The sequence below is a fragment of the Bos indicus genome, chromosome 9 (assembly GCF_029378745.1).
Source record: "Bos indicus isolate NIAB-ARS_2022 breed Sahiwal x Tharparkar chromosome 9, NIAB-ARS_B.indTharparkar_mat_pri_1.0, whole genome shotgun sequence".
Classification (NCBI taxonomy): domain Eukaryota; kingdom Metazoa; phylum Chordata; class Mammalia; order Artiodactyla; family Bovidae; genus Bos; species Bos indicus.
Window position 1 is genome coordinate 13,389,378 of NC_091768.1, and position 21,010 is coordinate 13,410,387.

The 21,010-nt window shown below is 42.4% G+C and overlaps 1 protein-coding gene across 1 annotated transcript in view; it reads left to right on the plus strand.

The window, feature by feature from the left end:
- The window catches only part of CD109 (CD109 molecule), a 136,719-nt gene that overhangs the window by 40,725 nt on the left and 74,984 nt on the right, over positions 1–21,010 (plus strand). Inside the window, exon 6 of the mRNA XM_070795748.1 lies at positions 19,836–19,875. Within this exon, the coding sequence (XP_070651849.1) occupies positions 19,836–19,875 (40 nt within the window). The remainder of the gene's footprint in view (positions 1–19,835; positions 19,876–21,010) is intronic.

Below are 21,010 nucleotides of genomic sequence, written 5' to 3' on the forward strand. Positions count from 1 at the left end.
CACGCTGTGCATCTCCTGGTTCATTCCTGTCACTCGGTTGCCAGGCCCTGACAGGCAGGGGCTTGTTTCCCTGTGTCTTTGAGACCCAGCACAGTGCTTTTCCACAAGGTGGAAGTCACTGTGTGCTTGTTATGTGGACGCATGAAAACTACATAACAGTCATTTGTCTTGAAGTAATAATGTTCAAGACATTACTAAATGTAATGTCCTCTTTCCACATTCTATAAACATCTTTATCCTTCTGAAGACAGGCATATTCATTAGGAACTTGTTATTGGTGTTAAGATGTGTTTTCCCTCTAGCTTTATTGAGGTATAATTGGCAAATAAAATTGTAGAATATTTAGTGTACAGTGTGATGATTTAATATGCAGAGACATTGTGAAAGGATTCCCCTAGGTGGTAATAATGTTAAGGCACACAAAATGTTTAGTCATTAAGTCATGACCCACTCTTTTGCAACCCCATGAAGTGTAGCCTGCCAAGCTCACCGAATCCTCCTTGGGATTTCCCAGACAAGCATACTAGAGTGGGTTGCGATTTGCTTCTCCAGGGGATCTTCCCCACCCAGGAATCCAACCCGTGTTTCCTGCATTGGCAGGTGAATTCTTTACCACTGAGCCACCAGGGAAACCCAAGGGAAAATAGACTCCTTTATTAAAAAAAGTCGCTCAGATCAGATCAGATCAGATCAGTCGCTCAGTCGTGTCCAACTCTTTGCGACCCCATGAATCGCAGCACGCCAGGCCTCCCTGTCCATCACCAACTCCCGGAGTTCACTCAGACTCATGTCCATCAAGTCACTGATGCCATCCAGCCATCTCATCCTCTGTCGTCCCCTTCTCCATCTGCCCCCAATCCCTCCCAGCATCAGAGTCTTTGCCAATGAGTCAGCTCTTCCCATGAGGTGGCCAAAGTACTGGAGTTTCAGCTTTAGCATCATTCCTTCCAAAGAAATCCCAGGACTGATCTTCAGGATGGACTGGTTGGATCTCCTTGCAGTCCAAGGGACTCTCAAGAGTCTTCTCCAACACCACAGTTCAAAAGCATCAATTCTTTGGCGTTCAGCCTTCTTCACAGTCCAACTCTCACGTCCATACATGACCACAGGAAAAACCATAGCCTTGACTAGACGAACCTTTGTGGGCAGAGTAATGTCTCTGCTTCTGAATATGCTATCTAGGTTGGTCATAACTTTCCTTCCAAGGAGTAATGCTATGCTAAGTCACTTCAGTCGTGTCCGACTCTGTGCGACCCCATAGACGGCAGCCCACCAGGCTCCCCCATCCCTGGGATTCTCCAGGCAAGAACACTGGAGTGGGTTGCCATGTCCTTCTCCAGTGCATGAAAGTGAAAAGAGAAAGTGAAGGCGCTCAGTCGTGTCCGACTCTTAGCGACCCCATGGACTGCAGCCTACCAGGCTCCTCCGTCCATGGGATTTTCCAGGCAAGAGTACTGGAGTGGGGTGCCATTGCCTTCTCCGCCAAGGAATAAAGCATCTTTTAAATTAAAAAAAAGTCTCTCAGTCCAGTCCAAAAAAAAAAAAAAAAAAGTCCTCCAGTGGCCACCAGAGGTCAGTATAGTCAAAGAAATGTTAGGGGAAGCAACCCAACCCAAGCTTTGGTCTCTGGTTTTTTATCTTTCTTTGACTCCTGCACAGCATTCAAAGACTCTGTTGCTTATTATTAAATTCTTTTCCTTTTAGCTATGAATAATGATTATAGAGTAAATACATTTATTATTTAAACAAAATTTTTTCAAGGCAGTGACCATTCTTGGTGTAAATCTTTGGGAGGAGAAAATACCTATTTTTGGGATAGTGTTTTGAAATTCCATTTTTGTCTCTAGAAAAAATATGGCATGATCTTAGTATTACTGCTGAAGGACAATATATTAAAAATACAGGACTTCCCAGAGCTTTGATTTGTAGTGATGTGCAGATGATCAGAGTGGCAGTATTGTAAAGCAAGTCTTGATGATTATTATTTTTAAACCCTCTTAAAATGAGTAAGATTTAGTTAGAAAGCTGACTTTGTTGCCTGATATTTATGCATATACTTAATTTGCATAATTGCATTGGATGAGAGTAGTTCTTGGCTACACTGGGGGCTGTACTGCTCCTGAGAACAATCCCCGTCCTGCCCAGCTGTTCCACACTTTGCTCCCTTCCCCCTTTCCCGGCCTTTTCCATCAGGTTTTCCTTAATTTCCTGGAGCACCAGGCTCTCCCCTCAGAGGTGCTCCTCCAGGTGTAATACCCCTCCCTGGTGACATATGCATGTATCCATTCTCCCCCAAATTCCCCTCCCACCCAGGCTGCCGTGTAACATAGACCATAGTTCACTGTCCTGTACAGTAGGACCTTGTGGGTCCTACTTTTTAAATATAGCTGCGTGTATATGTCTATCCCAAACTCCCTAACTATCCTGGGAAGATAATTTGTTTTGAAAGTTAGGTATTGCTTGTACTTGAATTTTTTGTAGTATTTCTCTAACTGCTTTATCTTTTGACTGGTATCCTTAGTTCTCCCAAGTAGTTGCAAAATTTTTTATTTGCTCCCTATTTGTGTGTGTGTGTATAGTAAAATATATATAACAGATTTACTGTCTTAAGTATTTTTAAGTGTACAGTTCAGTGGTATTAAATACATTCACAGTCTTGTGCGACTGTCACCACCATCTGTCTCCAGAAGCTTATTCATCTTGCAAAACTGAAACTCAGTACGTATTAAGCAGTAATTGCCCATTTCCCCCCTCTCAGCCCCAGGCACCCACCGTTCCTCTTCCTGTCTCTATGATTTTGACTCCTCTAAGTACCTCATATAAGTGGACTCATGCAATATTTGTCTTTTTTGTGACTTTAACCCACTTAATTTAATGTCTTCAAAATTCATCCGTGTTACAGTGTGTGTCAGAATTTCCTTTTTAATGATGAATAACCTTCTGTTGTATGTATATTCCAGATTTAGATGCCAATTTTCTGACATCTGTGATTGTAAATTGTTATTCCAGGTTACTAGAAGGCAGTTTTAGAGCTTTCTCTTTTTCTTCTTTTTTAAATACATTTCAGAGACCAGGAGATGCCTCCTCTGCTCTTTAAAAAAACATTATTTACTTGGCTATGCCAGGTCTTAGTTGTGGCATTCAATCCCCTGACCTGGGATTGAACCCGGCTCCCTGCATTGGGCGCATGGAGTCTCAGCCACTGGACCATCAGGGAAGTCCCTTATAAGGTAGTATTAGAGGTTCTTTTGGAGAAGGAAATGGTAACCCACTCCAGTGTTCTTGCCTGGAGAATCTCAGGGACAGAGGAGCGTGGTGGGCTGCCGTCTATGGGGTCGCACAGAGTTGGACACAACTGCAGCGACTTAGCAGCAGCAGCAGAGGTTCTTTAAGAGAGGCTGGCGTTGGTGTCTGAATACCAAGCTTCTAGGAGGTAGGAGGGATCTTGCCAAACGGCCTTCTCCCTGTACTCAGCGTAGAGTTCCTGTACTGGCCCAGAGTTCCAGGTATCAGTGACAGTCCTCTGAGGACCCGGAGGAAGGGCAGAGTCACAGAGAGAGCCCCGCTACTGGATGTCATAGCTCTGTGCCCTCTTTCCTCAGGGGAAGGGGGAGACAACCTGTCTTTCCTCCCAGAGAGGTTGGTGTGGCTCCCGCTGCTGAAACTTAGCAGTGGTTCCTGCGTGCTCGCGTGCCTAAGAATCTGCTGACGGCAGCTCTTGTTCAGGTTATACAACCCAGGCCCCACCCCTAGATCACTAGTCAGTACTGCTGGTAGGGACCTAAGGATCTGCATTTTAGATACGGGTTCAATCCCTGAGTTGGGAAGATCCCCTGGAGGAGGAAACGGCAGTCCACTCCAGTATTCTTGCCTGGGAAATCCCATGGACAGAGGAGCCTGGCGGCTACAGTCCATGGGGTTGCAAAGAGTCGGACACGACTGAGTGACTAAGCAGCAGCAGCATTAGCACTCTAGGAAATCCTGTCTGTTTTCAGGGCTGCGGTTTGAGAAGTGCTGCTCCACGCCCGCAGCTCGGCCTCTTCAGTTTCTGTCTTCGAACGGGAGGCAGTATCAGGTCGTGGGGAAGGCCAGCCCCTGACTTATTCTTTGAGTGCCCTGGTGGTGAGACTGGGCTGCTTACCTCTCCCTGCAGGCGAGTAGCTCTGCACAGCCCTCTGGCAGCCTAGACTTCCTAACGCAGGTCTGAGGGGCACACTCGGTTTCTTCAACAGCCTCCCTGGAGATTTGGAGGCACAGCTGGCACTGGAACCCCTGAGCCAGATGACCTCGTAATCTCTTTAGTCTGTAGCCGGCTGCAGTTTCTCAGCCCTTGTTTTGATCTTCGGCCAGCGCTGGGCTAGCGGACAAGAAGCAGAAGGCAGAAAGCACGGTAGCCCCGAGGCCTGGGATCACTGTTTTTTGAGCCCTGTGTGCTAGTCTGTGGGTGTAAAGTTGTTGTGTAATTCAAAAGCAGCCTGCACGGAATCGTTCCTTTGTTGGTAACAGTGATATCTCCTTTCTCCTGAGCTGGTTGCTCAGGAAGGTCAGGTAACGGGGCACTGCCTGGCTTCTTACAGCCTTTCAGGTTCTCCTTCTCTTTCTATCTCTGCTTATCTTTCTGCTCAACTGTTCTCTGGTGAGTTTGCTTCTGCTCGCAAGGTTTTTCTGGAGCCATTGTCGTTTGCGAGAAAGCAGATCTTTGTTTGACACTTGTTGAACTTGAAACACTCTACAAGTAGCGTCTGGTGACCCCCTCTGGCTGGTGATGACAAATGAACAGGGCATGGACCCCCTGTGACATGTCACCTAATAGTATATTCTCTCTGGATTGTGGGTGTGGCCTCCAAAATCCTTTTGCCAGCTCTGCTTGAAAGAAGGCTGCTTTTGGTGGGGAGAAGATCTTAAGTTCTTGCTTGCATGTGCAGTGAAAAAAGGAAGGGGGAGTCAGTTTTAGAATTTTGATATTTTAGAGTATCAACTGGCGAAGGCAAGCAATTCCTTCTCCATTCTTCCCTGGGTGCTTTTACACAACATTTATACTGTAGCACTTTCTCATGTAGTTTTCTCTTTCTCTATTTCTCTTTTTTTTTTTCTTGTGATAAGGTGTTGATAACATAAAATCTGCTGTTTTAGCCATTTTAAGTGTATAGTTCAGTAGCATCAAGTACATTCACATTGTTGTAAAATTAGCACCATCAATTTCCAGAATTTGTTTCATCTTTCCAAACTTTGATCAGTGTAGTTTTACAAAATATGACTGCTTTATTTAATAGACTCTGAGTCACAATTTAGTAACTGTGAGCTCCTTGAAGACTCAAGTTCTTTTCTTTAATTGAAGTATAGTTGATTTAAAATATTATGTTAATTTCATATGTATATGGCATAGTGATTTGTCTTTTTTCAGATTATATTCCATTACAGGTTATTACAAGATATTGGGTAAAATTTCCTGTGTTATAAATCCTTGTAGCTTCTCTGTTTTGTGTATAGTATTGATAGTTTGTATCCCTTAATCCCATATTCCTAATTTGTCTCTTACCCTATCCCTCTCTCCTTTGGTAATAATACATTTGTTTTCTGTTTGTGAATGTGTTTCTGTTTTGTATATAGATTAATTTGTATTATTATTGATTCCACATATAGTATATCGTAGTATTTATCTTTCTCTGACCTATTTAACTAATTGTAAAATTCCCTACATTTGTTCGTGTTATTGGAAATGGTAGTATTTTATTCTTTTTTATGGCCAAGTAATATTCCATTATATATATACATATATATCTATCTCATATCTTCCTAAGCCAGTCATCTGTTAATGGGCACTTGTATTGCTTCCATAAGACAGGAGTTCCATATGATTAATTTTCACTTTGATTCTGTCCTGTTGTAGTAGCTCATTTATGTTTGTAGGATGACAGAATGGATGAATGGATGGAGTGATTGAACAGTTTCTCCTAAACTGTTGCTACTGGTCATTGTCCTTTGTGAAGTTCTTTGACTTATAGTCCCACTCTTCTATATGAGACTGCAACTTAGTAGAGATACGTTCATATCTTTTCATTTTGAGGGTATATACATAGTTGCTGTATTTGATGCACCTGTAGGCCAGTAGGAAACAGGCCTTTTGGATTAATATTCTGCACTTTCTGATTTGAAGATTAAAAAAGACTTCAGTTGAGATCTGAATATCCTGGTCTCTTGTGAAATTCAAGATGCACACACACAAGTTTTGTGCTGTTTTATTCCTGTGGCTGTATTGGGTCATTTGATCTGCTATTGTCAGACCTTGGGGGTACGCATTTTATTAAATTCTGGCTCCAGGCTATTGATGTGAGGAGCTCCTTGTCTTGTTCTTCCTTTAGAAGCTACTCCTGGGATGCCCTTCCTCTCACATGGTCTCTTACCGACCACTCTCTTGAGTCAGAAAACTTTGGGGTCAGATTTTAGCATGTCCTGATCCTCAATGAATCAGAGAAAGCAACGGCACCCCACTCCAGTACTCTTGCCTGAAAAATCCTATGGACAGAGGAGCCTGGTAGGCTGCAGTCCATGGGGTCGCTAAGAGTCAGATACGACTGAGTGACTTCACTTTCACTTTTTACTTTCATGCATTGGAGAAGGAAATGGCAACCCACTCCAGTGTTCTTGCCTGGAGAATCCCAGGAATTGGGGAGCCTGGTGGGCTGCCGTCTCTGGGATCGCACAGAGTTAGACACGACTGAAGTGACTTTGCAGTTGCAGTTGCAGATCCTCAATGAAATGAGGTCTGAGAAGCCCATCAGCGCATCTCACAGGGCTTAAGTGCTGGAGAGGATCTTAGCGAGCCTCTTACTTAGACCCATCTCCTCTTTTGATGGAAGAAGAATCTAAGTGACTTGTTTGAATTCGGGTGGTATTATGGTAGGGTCAGGACTGGAAGCGAGGTTTCCTGATACTTTCAGCTCTATAACAGCGAACTGTTTAATATGTGCAGCAGTTGCTGTTTTGAGATGGTTGCCTTTTTGTTTGAATGCTGATGCCGATGGGGCTGGCTGGGACTCCCCTGGTGTTCCACTGTGGCTGAGACGCTGTACTCCCGACGTAGGGGACCTGGGTTTGATTCCTGGTCAAGGAACTAGATCCCATGTTCTGCAGCTAAGACCTGGAGAAGCCAAATAGATAAATAAAAAATAAGTATTTAAAAAACCAGGGCGTGCGAGATGCAGTGGTGGGGTGAATGCCCACCTGTTTCACATGATTTTCGAGTCACATGTGTCACTTCCTCAGAAGTTCGGTTGTTTCCAAAAGATCTCAGGTTCCGACCACTGCAGGCAGGGCTTTGTGCTTTGGATTGAGGGTTTGGGTCCAGGAGACTCATGTTACAGCATATAGGTTGCCTGGTAGGGACTATGTAATATCCATTAGTGTATTTATTGAGGATTAGCTTGCTGTCACCTAGCAGACTGTATAAGCTTGGTGTTATAAGCCATAAGATTTTTTTTTTCAGTTCTGTGACATTAATTTCTTTTTTTTAGAATTTCATCTCTTTTTTAAAAATGGAAATAGAGCTGATTTACAATGCTGTGTTAATTTCAGTTGTTAGCACAGTGATTCAGTTATACACACCTATATCTATTCTTTTTCAGATCCTTTTTTATTACAGGTTATTACAAAATATTGAATATAGTTCCCTGTACTGTGCAGTAGGTCCTTGTTGCTTATCTATCATATATATAGTAGTGTATATCTGTTAATTCTGAACTCCTAATTTATCCACCACCTCCTTCCCCTTTGGTAGCCATAAGTTTGCTTTCTACGTCTGTGAATCTATAAGAAGATTAGTTAATTAATTAATTAGGCTGCATTGGTTCTTCGTTGTTGCTCGCAAGATCTTCATTGCTTCATGTGGGATCTTTCGTTGCTGTGGACGGTGTTTGCAGAAAAGTTTATTGCAGGGCTCTAAGCAATGGAGTGGGGGGACCAGCCACTCCAGCCGGGTCTGTGAATTGGGGCGTTTTTTAAGGAAAAGAACGAAGAGGCTAAGATTAATGGTCATCTTGTGACGTTTCTTTATTTGCAGTTTTGAGGGTCAGGATGTCTCTGGTTTACAGTTCTCTGGCCCTGTGATCCATGGCTCAGGCATCTGTAAGCTCATCTTGCCCCAGAGAAATAGCCTGAGTTTGTGTGTTAATGACAATGTCCACAACATCAGTTTTAGTACAGCAATGATGTTATCAACAACCACCGTGATTTTAGTCATCTGACTCTGGTTGATTAGCATTCAGCAAGCACAGGCTTGAGGTCAGAGGGGACAAGAATGGGTATAAGTTTCGGATAGAGGGATTAGTCATAAACTTAGTAAGGGAGCTCACTTCTTGCGGGACTGGGTTTCACACCCACAAGGCTCCCGCCCCACGGGGCCTGCTGCCAGCTTTGCAGCCTGTCCCCTAGCTCTCATCCTCGGTCCACCCCCCACCCACCCCACTGGCCCCCTCTCAGCCCTGCAGGCACTCCACCTCCATCCAGTTGACACGTGGAATTTTAAGGTGTAAAGAGGCTTGCAAGTTCTCTGATCAAAATCCTCTACTTTATAGCTGAGGGAACTGGAATTTATAGTTAGAATGACTTGGCCATAGTCTCATGACTCCTCAGTCTAGAGTTTTTTGCATTCATTCTTTTTAAAAAAAGGTTATTTGTTTATTGACTGTGCTGGGTCTTCATTGCTGCCCACGGGCTCTCTCTAATTGCAGAGGGAAAGGGCTTCTCTCTAGTTGCAGTGGGTGGGCTTCTCATTGCCTGGCTTCTCTTGTGGCAGGGCACAGGCTCTAGGGCATGCAGGCTCAGTAGCTGTGGCACATGGGCTTCGTTGCTCTGTGGCATGTGGGATCTTCCAGGATCAAGGATTGAACCTGTGTTCTCTGAGTTGGCAGGCAGATTCTTAAACACTAGACCACCAGGGAAGCCTGAGCTCTTTGCAGTCTTAAATGAAGCTTTCCTTGACTGTGAGCTTCCCTGACCCTATTTGAAAGTAGGAACTGTGTCTTACCATCTTTAGATGTTTACTGACTTGTGTTTTTCCCTACCTAATATATACAACAGGAAATTTCTCTATTTTTAGCTTTATTCAGATCCCTACTAATATTCCTAATGATGATGATGTTGCTAAGTTGCTTCAGTCATGTCTGACTCTTTGCAACCCCATGGACTGTAGCCCGCCAGGCTCCTCTGTACATGGAATTCTCCAGGCAAGAATACTGGAGTGGGTTGCCATGCCCTTCTCCAGGGGATCATCCTGACCCAGGATCAAACCAATGTCTCTTGTGTCTCCTGCATTGGCAGGCACATTCTTTACCACTGGAGCCACCTGGGAAGACCTTAGCCTTAATTACCTACAGAACAGTCAGATCAGATCAGATCAGTCGCTCAGTCGTGTCCGACTCTTTGCGGCCCCATGAATCGCAGCATGCCAGGCCTCCCTGTCCATCACCAACTCCCGGAGTTCACTCAGACTCATGTCCATCAAGTCAGTGATGCCATCCAGCCATCTCATCCTCTGTCGTCCCCTTCTCCTCTTGCCCCCAATCCCTCCCAGCACTAGAGTCTTTGCCAATGAGTCAACTCTTGGCATGAGGTGGCCAAAGTACTGGAGTTTCAGCTTTAGCATCATTCCTTCCAAAGAAATCCCAGGACTGATCTCCTTCAGAATGGACTGGTTGGATCTCCTTGCAGTCCAAGGGACTCTCAAGAGTCTTCTCCAACACCACAGTTCAAAAGCATCAATTCTGCGGTGCTCAGCCTTCTTCACAGTCCAACTCTCACATCCATACATGACCATAGGAAAAACCATAGCCTTGACTAGACAGACCTTTGTTGGCAAAGTAACGTCTCTGCTTTTCAATATGCTATCTAGGTTGGTCGTAACTTTCCTTCCAAGGAGTAAACGTCTTAATTTCATGGCTGCAGTCACCATCTGCAGTGATTTTGGAGCCCAGAAAAATAAAGTCTGACACTATTTCCACTGTTTCCCCATCTATTTCCCATGAAGTGATGGGACCAGATGCCATGATCTTCGTTTTCTGAATGTTGAGCTTTAAGCCAACTTTTCACTCTCCACTTTCACTTTCATCAAGAGGCTTTTGAGTTCCTCTTCACTTTCTGCCATAAGGGTGGTGTCATCTGCATATCTGAGGTTATTGATATTTCTCCCGGCAGTCTTGATTCCAGCTTGTGTTTCTTCTAGTCCAACGTTTCTCATGATGCACTCTGCGTATAAGTTAAATAAATAGGGTGACAATATACAGCCTTGACGTACGCTTTTTCCTATTTGGAACCAGTCTGTTATTCCATGTCCAGTTCTAACTGTTGCTTCCTGACCTGCATATAGGTTTCTCAAGAGGCAGATCAGGTGGTCTGGTATTCCCATCTCTTGAAGAATTTTCCACAGTTTATTGTGATCCACACAGTCAAAGGCTTTGGCATAGTAGTAGTCATGTAATGTCTTTTCTTTCCCCCTCTTTGATTTTTACCATATAATTAGCAAAGAACTTAAAAAGCTAGTAAATCACAAAAGCATCAAGAGATGTATATTGTCTTTCTTAGAGAAATGACAGATGTGCACACTGCCTGAAAAGGGGGGAAATCCCACCACTTTTCTGGTTATTCTTTGGTAATAAAAGGTCCTGTCATTTTTGGTTACATGTATGCACACAAAATTCTGCATTCAGTAATTAATATGTCCAGCCCTCTTTTCTCACCTCGGGTCTTCTCTGCTCTGGCCTCCTGTCTCTCATTCATGAGGATACATTGCACCCCTGCAGGATTAAATCAGGTGGAGGGAAGAGAGGTGAGGGATAAAAACCTCTGTATAAGGGTGAGACATATGAATTTGTTAATGTTCATTCTGTGTGCACGTGCTGCTTAGTCACTTTAGTCCTGTCTGACTCTTTGTGACCCCATGGACTGTAGCCCACCAGGCTCTTCTGTCCATGGGATTCTCCAGGCAAGAATACTGGAGTGGGTTGCCATGCCCTCCTCCAGGGGATCTTCCCGACCCAAGGATCGAACCTGAGTCTCTTAGATCTCCTGCATTGGCAGGCGGGTTCTTAACCATTAGTGTCACCTGGGCAGCCCAATGTTTATTCTATAAAAAGTTTAATATGGTTTAAAGTACTAGTGTCATCAGTTGGTATCAGAGCTTTCTGGGCTTGGCAGGCATTTAAAACGAACACCTTTTCTTCCTAGAGCTCTTTTATGGGTTCGTTGGAGCACGCCTACCATTGCTGCGAGGTCTCTCATCCAAACTGTCTTCCGTGCTTTTGACTGTCTCCTCCGGCTGGCTCTGTCCTAACAGCTACATCTTCAGCTCCTGGCTGTCTGCAGTACACCTCTGGCTGTATCTCCTGGGGTTGCCTTAGGCCTCTGGAGGCTGGTTTTGATCAGGATAGAAGCAGCCTCATGCTGCTCTCTTTTTTTTGCACATTCAGTTCAGTTCAGTTGGTCAGTTGTGTCCGACTCTTTGCGACCCCATGGACTACCTCATGCCAGGCCTCCCTGTCCATCAACAACTCCTGGAGCTTGCTCAAACTCATGTCCATGGAGTCAGTGATGCCATCCAACCATCTCATCCTCTATCACCCCCTTCTCCTCCCGCTTTCAATCTTTCCCAGCATCAGGGTCTTTTCAAACGAGTCAGTTCAGTTGAGGGGAAAAGCTCCTGTTTTCTTTGCTCCCTGAAACTCAGCACAGCACCCTCTTCCAGCTCAGCCTTCTGTGCAGCGGGTCAGCAGCAGTATTTTTCTCTCTAGGATTTTTGGGCATGTCAAGTGCCTGACCTCTGTGGTTTGAGGTCGCTCCCGGGGGCAGGCATCCAGCTCTCTGGATTGTCCAACTGAAGCCCTTTTCGTTAGGCTTGAAGTGAGGGGCAGGCAATTCCCACCTGATCCCTGGGGGTAGGGTGTGTCAGACTCCTAGCACATCAGAAACTTTCTCTTAAAATTCGTTTCGAGTTGATTTTCTTTTGGTGAAGAGCTGCAAAACCAGTTTTTTGGAGCCCTCCTTTGCAAGTCCTGCCTGCTAGTCTTGCACATTCCTGGGCTTGAGAATGTGGCTATATTTGGCCTCTGCCATCTTGGGGGGCAGAGCCAAAACTGAGTCTGAAATAGTTCCATTTTAGCAACCTGTTATATGTGGATGTAAAAACTTTTAGTGCCTTTCTTAATCTTTAAATAAAAATTAAATCCAGACACGGGAGATCAATGCTAAAGCAGATTTTTTGCAAAGTTAACATGTTCATAAATGAACATAAATGTGCAACAAAAGCGAGTCCATCCAATCCTTTAATTCTGTTTCTGGCATTTCTTTTTATTCTAGCAGTGAGTTGAAAGAAGCTGACCTGCAGTTTTTAAAAATATACATCTTTAAGCAGTCAGGTCGTGTGCCATATTTTTTGAGGTTTGTTAAAAAATAAAAGCCCTCTTATAGCAGTTGGATGGCTTCATGGTTAGAGAAGGGAAATCAGTAACTGGAATAGCAGGTCTTAGGAATTCATGTGTCTCCAATTTGCTCTGTAGTCATAGCAGATTTTTTAGGAAGGTAGTAAAAATAGTCTGTTTTCTGTCTTTCCCCTTTCATTTGATTGGTTTCCACAATATACACCATCACCAAGAACTATTGATGTAGGGATAAAGGGATAAAGAAGTCCAGAGATTACTGAAGAGCACCTCCGGGTTCTTCTTTTCCATTCTGCTTTAGAAATTGTTTAGAAATCAAACTGAGATGGGGTCACATGTAATACAGATGAACATGTGTGCTGAAGAGCAGGTTTCCTAAGGGAGTGCTTTCTCCCTGGAAACAGTGACCATATTAAGGAAAGCAGAGCTCTGAAGACCTCGATGAGTTCTATTTTTTTCTTTTTTTTCCTGGAAAGGTGTCTGCTTAGAAGATACGCTGCCCAAATATTTAAGCCTTCAGGTCAGCTTCTCTCTCTGGTTGCTGGTAGAGTGAATGAGCACAAGCTCTTTCACGAGCTAGAATAAATATTAAAAACTCATTTTGAAGCAGATTGTTGCTTTGAAGGGATTCTCAGGTGGTGCTAATGGTAAAGAACCCACCTGCCAATGCTGGAGACATGAGAGATGAGGGTTCGATCCCTGGGTTGGGAAGATCCCCTGGAAGAGGGCACGGCAGTCCACTCCAGTATTGTTGCCTGAAGAATCCCATGGGCAGAAAAGCCTGGTGGGCCACAGTCCGTGGGGTCACAACGAGTCGGACACGACTGCTTTGAAAGGGAAGGAGAGTTAAGTAAATGGAACTTTACGTCCTACGAAAGGTCTAGGGTTGTTTTTTTGCTTCATGTTTTTAGTTTGATTTTGTCAAATTTAGTTGAGTTCAGCTAGAAATAACAGAACAAAATGGAAATAAATTTTAGTTTTTAGACCAGGAGTCAGCAGCCCAACACCTGTTTCTATAAATAAAGTTTTGCTGGCACACAGCCAGTCTCATTTGTGTTGTCTCTGGCTGTTTTGCATTGCACCAGTAGGGTTGAGAAGTTGTAAGAGGGACCATATGGCTTGCAAAGGCTAAAATATTTACTGCTGTGCATTTTATAGAAAAAGTTTGCAAAAGCCTTTTCTGGACTAATGAAAGTGTTCCTGTTGGTATCTTTGTTATCTATAGCATAAATGGCTACTGATTCTTGGAATTATTATTCATTTAAAGTATTTCAGTATCTTCTATATTCTTGATTGTATATTCTATAAAAATATTTTATAAAAAAATACTAAACTTGTGAAAATTGGTATGGCCTGATTGCCTAATGACCACATGTTGAGAATGCCAAAACTTATTTCTGCTTTTTAAACCCCTGGAACAGTAAAATAATTTCCTTCTAGATTTGCATGTCACATCTTATAAACATCCTAGGAAAACCTCATCTGTTACAAAGCACACTATCACCACTCGGTTACTAGATGATTTATTGGTTTATTGGAACAATTTAAATGACAATGGAAAGAAGCTTTTTTCTCCTACATTTTCTTCAGTTTTCTGTGATGACTGTTTTCTTCCACTCCCAGATATTCATATTTCTTCCAAATGCAGTGCAGAGTTAAGGTTACTTCATGGGTCACTTGGCTGATGGCTGTGCCTCCTCAAGGTAGTCTGAAGGCTCTGAATTTCTTGCAGGAGATGCTATGAGATAACTGAGGCGAATCTGATGAGCTCCCCCCCACCCCCACATCCCCGCCTCATAAGAACCAGCCTGGGGACAAAAATCAATATGTTCATTCATTAATATGTACATTCATTCAACAGACCTTGAAAGGATGCTGAATTAAGTGTAGTACCCCCAATGGCTTCATAGTCTGTTCCAGGTGATGAACACAAAGCAGATGGTTATAGTATATTAAGTAAAGTAACTGAGTTATACACAGGATATTTGGGAGAGAAGGGCATCTAATCCAACATGGGGAGAGGCGATCAAGAAAAGCTCCCTAGTGGAGACTAACTCCAGATAAAGGAGTCCAGGACATTAAAAAATATATATTTATTTTATTTTTGGCTATGCTGATTCTTCATTGCTGAGCATGGGCTTTCTCTAGTTTTGGCCAGCAGGGGCTACTCTGTACTTGTGATGAGTGGGCTTCTTATTACAGTGGCTTCCCTTGTTGGGAAGCATGTGCCCTAGGGCACATGGGCCTCACTTTTTCTAGCACATGGGCTTAGTTGCCCCGAGGCACATGGAATCTTCCTGGATCAGGGTTTGAACCAGTGTCCCCTGCATTATCAGACCAACTTACCTGCCTTCTGAAGGCAATGGCAACCCATTCCAGTACTCTTGCCTGGAAAATCCCATGGGCGGAGGAGCCTGGTAGGCTTCAGTCCATGGGGTCGCTAAGAGTTGGACATGACTGAGTGACGTCACTTTCACTTTACCTGACTTCCGAGAAATCTATATGCAGATCAAGAAGCAACAGTTAGAACTGGACATGGAACAATGGACTGGTTCAAAATTGGCAAAGGAGTATGTCAAATCTGTATGTTGTCACCCTGCTTATTTAACTTATATGCAGAATATACTATGCGAAATGCCGGGTTGGATGAAGCATATGCTGGAATCAAGATTGCAGGGAGAAATATCAATAACCTCAGATATGCAGATGACACCACCCTTATGGCAGAAAGTGAAGAAGAACTAAAGAGCCTCTTGATGAAGGTGAAAGAGGAGAGTGAAAAAGTTGGCTTAAAGCTCAACATTCAAAAAACTAAGATCATGGCATCCATCACTTCATGGCAAATAAATAGGGAAACAATGGAAACAGTGAGAGACTTTATTTTTGGGGGCTCCAAAATCACTGCAGATGGTGACTGCAGCCTTGAAATTAAAAGACGCTTGCTCCGTGGAAGAAAAGCTATGACCAACCTAAACAGCATATTAAAAAGCAGAGACATTACTTTGCTGACAAAGGTCTGTCTAGTCAAAGCTATGGTTTTTCCAGTAGTCATGTATGGATGTGAGATTTAGACTATAAAGAAAGCTGAGTGCTGAAGAATTGATGCTTTTGAACTGTGGTGTTGGAGAAGACTCTTTAGAGTTCCTTGGACTGCAAGGAGATAAAACCAGTCAATGGTTAAGGAAATCAGTCCTGAATATTCATTGGAAGGACTGATGTTGAAGCTGGAACTCCAATATGATGTGGGGAACTGACTCATTGGAAAAGATTGAAGGCAGGAAGAGAAGGGGATGAGAAAGGATGAGATGGTTGGATGGCATCACCAACTTGATGGACATGAGTTTCAACAACCCTTGGGAGTTGGTTGTTCCAACTCCCAAGAAGGACAGGGAAGCCTGGTGTGCTACAGTCTATGAGATCGCAAAGAGTAGGACATGACTGAGTGATGGAACTGAACTGAACTCCTGCATTGGCAGGTGGATTCTTAACCACTGAACCACCAAGGAAATCCAGAAGTCCAGAACATTCTCTAGAACATTCAGGTGGAAGTGTCCAGAAGATGTATTTGAGTCTAAATCTCCAGCTTGAGATAAAGTTTTAGAAGTGTTTACTGTAGAGATTGCAGTTAACACCATGGAAGTTGAACTAACTTACGGGAAGAGCACGGGGCTCAGGATAGGAAGGACCAACGTTTCAAGATCAGAAAGGACCGTTAAGGAAACAAGGAATGATTCAGAAACATACTCAAGAGTACCAGGAGAACAGAAGATGTGACAACATCTATAGACAGAATGAAGGGGAGGAGACAGTAAACAGAGAGATGGAAAATCCAGGTATTGTCAGGGATGATTGGTAATGTAGGAGGCAGGAAGGGAGACTTCATTTCAGATGTAATCTAATGTAACCACTTGTGTTAAATAATTGCCTAAGTGTTGATTTCAAGGCTGTTTAAAGGAGGCCCAAACAGTGAATTTTCTACATTTGTCAAAGCTAGCACTTTTATTCAATATAAAACATGTTATTTTGAGAACTTTTTTGTATCAGACACTCTTTTAAGTTAACATGTCAAGGGATAAACTATGAAGGGTAAAAACATGATCCAACATGGACCTGGCCATGAAGGAACTTACAGCAAGGGAAGCCATGTACCTAAATATTTTGGATACAGGGTAAAAAGTGATGAAGAAGGGCTGAAGTGCAAGGAGGCAGAGAGATTACTTTTGTTTTAGTTTAATTTTTTTTTGTTTTGTTTTCAAACTTTGAACTCTTTATTTATTTATTGTATTGTGGTGAAACCATTTACCTCAGGTTGGGACTTGAACCCATGTGGCTGGGACTCGAACCCAGCCAAAACCCACAGTGACTGGTTTCAGGACCTAATGAAGCTCAGGTTCTTGATGTCTCATCACAGAAGGAATTCAGTGAGAGACAAAGTGATAGGTAAGAAGCAGATTTATTTAGATTCAGAGAGAAGCGCACTCCATGGACAGAGTGTGGGCCGTCACAGAGGGTGAGTGCTGGCTGTGAAATGTGGGGTGGCTAGTTTTTATAGGATGAGTGATTTCATATGCTAATGAGTGGGAGGATTATTCCAACTAGTTTTGGGAAGGGGTGGAGATTTCCAGGGCCTGGGCCGCCGCCACTCCTTGGTCTTTTGACAGTGTCTTGCAACTGTCATGGTGTCTCTGGGTGTGTCATTTAGCTTGCTGATTGAGAGTCAAGGTCTAATCAAAGTCGACTTCTCTGCCATCTTGGATTCATTTGACTTTAACCGGTTTATGTTGTGTCCTTGGGCTATGTCATTCTTTCAAAAGTTGTGCCTGGCCCTTTTCCTCCTGTTACAGGGGTGCAGCCAGTTAACAGTGTGGTGGTGTTTCACATGCACAGTGACGGGATTCAGCCACACACATACATGTATCTGTGTGTGTTGAGTTGCTTCAGTCGTGTCCGACTGTGTGCTCCCCCACGGACCTGCAGCTTTCTAGGTTCCTCTGTCCATGGGATTCTCTGGGCAAGAATACTGGAGTGTGTTGCCACGTCCTCCCCCAGGGGATCTTCCCACCCCAGGGACTGAGCCTGCATCTTTTTGCCTAACCTGTATTGGTAGGCGGGCTCTTTACCACTAGCGCCACCTGGGAAGCCCATGTGTTCATTCTCCCCTAAACTCTCCTCCCGTCCAGGCTGGCACATAACACTGAGTAAAGTTCCATGTGCTATACAATAGGTCTTTGTTTGTTATCCATTTTGAATATAGCAGTGTGTACATGACCTTCCCAAACTCCCTAACTATCCCTTTCTCCCGGCAACCATGAGTTTGTTTTCTAAGTCTGTGAGTCTCCTTCTGTTTTGTAAGTAAGTTAGTTTATATCATTTCTTTTTAGATTCCACATATAAGGGATGTCATATGATATTAAAGAGATTACTTTTAGATTGGGGATCCAGGGAAGCACGTATTATTTGATCTAGGTCCTGGCAGGAGATTAGAGGTAGAAGTGTGTGTAAGTCAAGCGTAGGGGGCTGAGAGCAGAAGCACAGTGCATGAAAGTCTAGGGTACTGTCGCCTTGCAGAACTGCTCTGGACTGTGTCTGCTCCCTCTTGAGACTGACCCTCTGGTGCTGAGGACTGTAGTTTACCTTTACAGAGCTTCATGCCATGTTTTACATGAGATACTCACGTGGCATTTGCTATATGAGCTTAACTTGATCAGCAGACATCATCATTATTAAACTGCTTGTTCACAGCCTTACCAGTTGTAAAGCAATAAGCAATTTAAAGACTAGAATTCTCACATTATCAGTAAAATGGGTATTACAGGTACATTACTTTCTTGATTTGATTTTTGAGGATAGCAAATCAGAACTTAAAAATGAATCAAAAACATGTAATTTATACCATTCCTATATGTGACATGAAAACACTTTAAGATAGAAGGGACAAATGTGAGATTCTTAAAGACTGCTCAACACAATTTCTTTGGGATCTACTTTAAATGACAACGTTGAAGCCAAGCTTTAGACAATTATTTTGCTTACATGTAACTAGTTACATTTGTCTTATACTTTGAAATGAACTGTATTCTTTAAGCGTTAAAAAAAATTGCTGGTGTGCACTTTATTTATTAAAATTTTATTGTTTATTGAGGTATAGTTGATTTATACTATCATATTAGTTTAGGAGGTATAGAGTTACTTTAGATTAAATAAATAATGATTTTTTAAAAATGTTATTTATTTGCTTTGATAAATTTAGGAAATCAGAATTGGAATACACATTTCTTTAGTGGAATTTCTTAGCTATTTTGAAGTGGTTCTGTTTAATGTGTTAACTATGATTAGGAGTGGACAGATAGAAACATGAGGAGTTGGGGAAAAAAGATATTTCTAGGCCACACGTTTTCTTTTTTGTTATTGTTGTTTACTTTGGGGAAAGCTCTCTCTGTTTAAAAAAAAGTGTTTTTCTTTTTAACTTTCACTTTGTGTTGGGGGTATAGCTGATTAACAATGTTGTGATCGTTTCAGGTGGACAGGAAAGGGTGTCCATTCTCCCCCAAATTCCCCTCCCATCCAGGCAGCCGCATAGCATTGAGCAGAGTTCTAAGTGCTGTACAGTAGGTCCTTGTTATTCGTTTTAAATATAGTGGTGTGTACATGGCTGTCCTAAGCTCCCTAACTATCCCTTCTGCCCATCCCCCGGACTCTGCAACTAGAAGTTCCTCATCTAAGTCTGTGAGTGGTTTCTGTTTTGTAAATAAGTTCTTTTGTATCATGTCTTTATAGATTCCACAAAGAAGGGATGTTACATGATATTTCTCCTTCTATGACAGGTCACACGTTTTCTTGTTGATCTTGGAAAAAGAAATGATATCTGTTAAAATAGGGTAGAGTATATTGACTTAAGGATTATCGTAGACAATACTTCAAGCAATTAGGAAGATAAAGGGTGTTGGTCCATGATGATTTTGTATCCTCGACTATTTTATGTATTTGAATAGTGTGTAATTTTATTTTCTTCATTGTTTAGCTTTGATAGGGATATACAAACCAAATTTGAAGTCATTTCTTGTTAGTTTGCCATGCTTCATAAATAACCTGATTTAATTTTGTTCTAATTTCACAAATGAGGAAAGTGAGGTAGTTTGTTTCAGTGACCTGCAGTGAATTAAAGAGACAGGCCACCTTTTCATGTTAGTGAATTGTTAAGGAAAACTCATGAAATTCACAGACTTCATGTTGCAGGTGATTAAAAATAAAATTTTGTAAAGTTGAAATAAATTGTTTTGTTCATCAAATAATTATAAAAGTTTATTTAAAGTTTTTTCTAAATATGTTTGTGAAGTGAGTAAACAGATGAAGTAATTAAATAGAAACTCATTTATTTTCTTGTCTTTTTTTTCTTTCTCCCAATAGGACCAGACATACTATCAATCATTTCAGGTTTCAGAATATGGTAAGAATTCTTCAACTTATTTTGAAGGAATACACATTTGTTCCTTTCCACAGGGAAAAGAGAAATTTCTAAGAGGTGTATTATTTAAAGTAAAAATCCCAATGGAGGTAAAATCCTGGTATTTCTATAGGTCTGAACATTTTTTCTCTGTAAAAGATCATTATAAAGAGTGAAGTGGGAATGAGGTTGCCTGTAGTCCCATGATTCTACTCTTATGCACAGTTATTCTGTTTTTATATTTTGCTGTGATCATAACATATTTAAATTTTTTTTTTAAAGCATAACCTCAGTGATTTCCTGATTTTCCCATTTTTCACTTGGTCAACACTAGTAAAGACCGGGTTTAACTTGGGTAAATCCTCTTCCTGCGGGTGCCGCTTTTGTAATGTCGTAGTTGGAAACACGTCGGTGTAAACCATGTGGGACCCACCGGCTTTTTGTTGGTGCGTGGAGAGGAAGGAAGGCTGAGAGTGAATGCGTAGGATCCCAGTATTAGTTATACTTTGAACAACTATTCTGAGGTTGTACACAAAGCTCTTCTGTCTGGTTTGTGTTATTTTTTGAGTGTGTCCCATTTGGGCATTAGTAATTCTGGAAAGTCATCTACTTGCACATTTGTGGCTCTGGTCCACGTGTCTCTCACAGCGCTGTCACAGCTCAGTTTCATGACCAGCTGGAACAGGGAGCAGCGAAGCTTTTCCCTATAGATGGCCAGATAGGGAAACCTGATGCTCTGTGGCTCCCATGGCTCCGTCTTAACTACTCAACTTTGCCATCGTAGCGCACAGCAGCTGTAGGCAATATGTAAGTGAAAGTGGCTGTGATCCAGTACAGTGTTATTTATGGACATGGAAATTTCGATTTCACATGATTTTCACATGTTATGAAATACTCTTCTTATGATTTTTTCCCCCAACCAATTAGAAACGCACAAACCGTTCTTAGCTCCTGCTGGTCTTTGTTTACTGACCTCTGATCTGGAACTGTTTTGTCCAGTTCAGGGTTCACTCAGCACATTGAATACTTGAAATGTGGCTGGTCCATATGCAGATGTGCTCTCAGCGTGTAAAATACCCAAGTTTGAAGATGATATAAATAAAGAAATTAATAATTAAATTATTTGTATTGATTACAT